General features: G+C 42.0%; 1 protein-coding gene across 1 annotated transcript; it reads right to left on the bottom strand.

Moving 5' to 3' along the window:
- Positions 1-2,342: 2,342 nt before the first annotated feature.
- On the bottom strand, positions 2,343-3,795 carry SST (somatostatin). Its single transcript, XM_053565397.1, has 2 exons — positions 3,527-3,795; positions 2,343-2,703 (listed from the first exon to the last, which is right to left on the bottom strand). Exons 1-2 carry the CDS (start codon positions 3,662-3,664, stop codon positions 2,491-2,493), a joined length of 351 nt encoding a protein of 116 aa, XP_053421372.1. The 5' UTR covers positions 3,665-3,795; the 3' UTR covers positions 2,343-2,490.
- Between the last annotated feature and the right edge of the window lie 564 nt (positions 3,796-4,359).

Below are 4,359 nucleotides of genomic sequence, written 5' to 3'. Positions count from 1 at the left end.
ACATCACGAATGAGAACAAAATGGACACCAGTTATAACACCTAACATTTACCACGGACTAAGAACTTTAAATATAAGGTCTCAGTGAATCTTCAGAACCGTCAAGCGTTGGTCCGACTGCATGCCTATCTTCAGATGGAGCAACTAAGGCCCAGACACCTTTTCCAAGTTCTCCCATTAAAAGACATAGCAAACTGCTATGGATAGCTAAAGCAAGTGGCTGTAGCAAGGAAGAAGGAAAATATCTAAATGGTTCCTTGTGGCTGGAGAATAAACAGACTGGAATGCTGGAAACTTAGGAGGAATTCAAATGAACAAAATAGGCAGCAAAAAGTAAGACCCTCCATACACACATATATAAAGCAAAACAAAACAAAGCTATCTATGCTCTGCACATTATTTAAAGTGGCCCCAAACCAATACTCCTTGAGCACCCTTGTCAGTGACAAAGTACCATGTGGCAGTCCCATCTCAAAGTAATGTCAATGCCTTTTCTAATACAACCTTGTCCTTATGAATGAAGGTGGGGAAAGCAGGCTGGAAGATAGTTCATCTTTTTAAAATATTGTGTTCACTTTAGGCTTTAAAATTTTAAAAATGTATACATGCAGGCACCTGACCTTATAATTCCTGCCAATCATTTCCTACCATTGGGAATTGACAACTAAAGATGATACAACTTAAAATCCCCTGGCACTTACACACTCTCCACATCGCCCACAAAACAATTAAATTGTGTTGTCTTCTGCACTTTAGTCATAATAACATGATTCTATTACTCCACTGAGTTGGTTGGTAACCAGATGTACATAAGGCATTTAGCACAGACAGGTCCCCTAAGTGGACACACATTAATTCCTCCCGAAAAGTCTTGTAAATAAAAGATGCACCAGAACCTCAAAGGCTGCTCTGTTTTCACAGAGATTAGTCAATTGCCCTGGATTTTTTTCTTTTGTTTGATCAGCTGTTTAGGAATTAACTTTCACTAAGCCAGCCACATTCATATTAAAACTGTGTATTATCTACACAAATGCTTTCTATAAAATATGAAATTCCTATGAGACGTTTGCATGCTGCCGTTAGTAAAGTTTGTGCTATGGGGATTTGTACTGAGTCTACATATTTATAATTGGTTTATCATTTCAGCAGTATGCAGAAATATGGTTGATAGCTAAAACATACATCCTCAAAAGGACATCTATTTCAGGTCTTTGTAAGATAAATTAGCAACGTTTTTATCTCTGTCTCGTGTTTTCCCATTTAGTATGCTGCTTTAATACTACTAATAATAGCTATCACTTATTGAGCTTTTATCATTTTTTGTGTGTTTTTGACTCTGATTTTGATCAAATTTTAAAAGAATGTGAGAAGTCTCTTGCCGTTGTTCTGGGTTATGATTTTAAGGTCTGATGCCTTTAATATAGCAGAGCATTCAGTGAGTAACCTAATAGCCCGTGTTTCCTACAACTCGTAGTGATCCCATGCTGAAATCCTATGATCAAAGTGATGTTTCCCCCTGAGAAAAAATATTTTAAAAGCTGATTTTAGAATGAAGATAGTCATTTGGTATTGTTCATTTAGAGAGGATTGTCAAAGGAGATACAAAAGCAATGATATTGCTCTAGATAAATGTTCACAGACTAGGAACAAATTAAAAACTTTAACTATTTAAGCCATCTTTTCTCCCCAGCCACTAAATAATTTTTCCCTTACATTTTTTATATATATGTTATGTATTTTTACATAGCCTGGTGGATTGTTGGACATGTTTTTGCCTATCTACCCATATGTACTCATTTCAATAATTGAGCATATAATTTTAAGTGTATTTAATATATAACTGGTGTTTGTAGAAGTCCCTTCCTCTAATTAGTATTGGATTAAAGTTGAATGCATAGAATTATTTGAAATTGTTTCAGTTTGAAATTACCCAAATTATAAGGGTTACTGTTTAAAACATGACATGTATTGCCAGAATGGATTTCGTTTCTTTTATTTTTTTTTAATTTTTTTTTTTATTGTTGGGGATTCATTGAGGGTACAATAAGCCAGGTTACACTGATTTCGTTTCTTTTATTTATCTTTATTTTTATTTTTAAGAGACAGAGACTTACCTAGGCTACACCCAAACTCCTGGACTTAAGCAATCCTATTCTCACTGCCTCCTGAGTAGCTGGGACTACAGGTACAAGCCACCATCCCCCACTTGCCACAGGGAGTTTTAAGTAGCCATCTGTGATGATTAGAATGCATATCGCAAAGAAAACCGAAACCACCACTCGAGTTTTTCATGTGTTATTGAACAGAAAGGCTTACTCAATAAGAAATCAGACTGTTGTTTTCCATAATTTCGCCATAATTTTATTTTATATTTACAGTCTTCAATTTTTAATGCAAGGATTTTGCCGAGGATTTGGGGGATTAGGGAATAGAGATGGGGTTTGGAGGACAGGGATCAGAGGTCTGATATGGACAACAACGATTAATAAAGCTAACAGGACGTGAAAGTCTTCCAGAAGAAATTCTTGCAGCCAGCTTTGCGTTCTCGAGGGGCCATCGCTGGGTTCGAGTTAGCAGATCTCTGCAGCTCCAGCCTCATTTCATCCTGCTCAGCCGCTGGGGACAAATCTTCAGGTTCCAGGGCATCGTTCTCCGTCTGGTTGGGTTCAGACAGCAGCTCTGCCAGGAAATACTTGGCCAGTTCCTGTGTAGGGAAGAAGGGAAAGGAAAAGAGAGAAAGAGGGAAGGAGGAGGAAGGGGAGAATAGGAAATGAAGAAACATGGAAATGCTTAGTTTGAAGAACAGATTTAGTCACACACACAAGCCCCAGTTTTCACAGCTGTGCAGTTTTCGTCACACTTAAAATCAATTAAGGATATCAAATAAAGGTAGTTTATATAATCTCCAAGTTACACGATAAAGCTAAAGAAGCGCAAATGTTTCTGCAAGCTTATGCCTCTGTAAGCTTCACACACGTCATTAAACCAGTTTTTGCAAAGGTAAAGGATGTGCCAACAGTGTAACTCAATCTCCATAATGAGCTACGAAGTGGAATTCTTCGTTCTTACCGTTTTTACTAAGCCAACTGTGGGGGAACAAGTCCTTTTAGCATTGCAAACATACTGTGCTCGGTCTGTGAAGTGCCCCTTGCCCCAAGCCCCCTTGTGTGAAAAGAAGGTCCTGCTTAGCAAGGCGGCTGCACCCGAGGTCCAGGTTTCAGCACCTGGGTCAGCACCTCCCCTGGTCCGCAGCAGGGATAGAGGCCGTCATCCCTTTCGGCTCAGACAACTACCGGGGTCTTGCAATTTTCTTGAAAACCAAAGAACTCACCTGAATTCTGGCCAACTGCTCCGATGGTAGACTTTGAAAGTTTTCCCAAGAACTTTGGGAACTGAGGGAGGGACCCGGGAAAGCACCCAAACTCCTTAGGAAGACCAGCACCTCTCCAGCGCAAAGGCTAAGGGAGGGCTGGGGATCCGGGAGAGGGGCAAAGGAAAAGAAAAAGACTTCGAGGGAGTCTCCTTACCTGCTTCCCTGCGGCAGCGGCCAGGGACTTCTGCAGAAACTGACGGAGTCTGGGGTCCGAGGGCGCGGCGGTGACACCGCCCAGGGCCAGGACGATGGAGAGCGCAGCCAGCGCGCACTGGAGGCGGCAGGACAGCATCTCGGCGGCGCCCGGGATGCCGATCTAGAAAGCGGTCGGTCAAACTCCAGGAGCGAGTCCGCAGGCGGCGACCACCGCTCGGATCCTCGGCCACTCCTAAAGCGGCTGTGCGCTCTCAGCGGTCTCACCGCCTTTTAAACACTCTCTCTGACGTCAGGATAGGAGGCGCCCCCAGATCTCACCGGCGCTTTTACGCACCATTAGCCTCGGGAAATCAATCACAGAAGCGAGGGGAGGTGGCACAATCTAAAGTGGCTTAAATAAATAAATAAATAAAACCGCACACGCACTAGCACACACGATCCCACATGCTACACTATTTATACAGTCTTTTATGTCTGTCGCTGATAAGAACACATTCCAGAATTTCACTCACACACATGCACAGCCGTGCGCACACTCAGGGACACACAGACAGATGCTCAAAAATACATAATGGCACGTAGGTGCACACACATTAACGCACCTGCCCAACTCCGTATGTCATTGTATTCAAGCATTTGAGGAGGGCCAGACAAATGTAAAAAGTGTTCATGTATGGCAAGTGGAGATTCAGAATCCTTGTTCTCAAAGCAGATTTGAGAATGGAATGTGAACACGAGAAGCATCGGCCCCTTCCTTTTCCTCCATTATCTCCATAAAAAGTCTTGTAGATGAACATGCAATGGGGTTTTAAAAGAGCTTCTCTCTTCTCT

The sequence above is a fragment of the Nycticebus coucang genome, chromosome 16 (genome assembly GCF_027406575.1).
Source record: "Nycticebus coucang isolate mNycCou1 chromosome 16, mNycCou1.pri, whole genome shotgun sequence".
NCBI classification, from domain to species: domain Eukaryota; kingdom Metazoa; phylum Chordata; class Mammalia; order Primates; family Lorisidae; genus Nycticebus; species Nycticebus coucang.
This window is presented reverse-complemented; position numbering and strand designations above follow the sequence as displayed.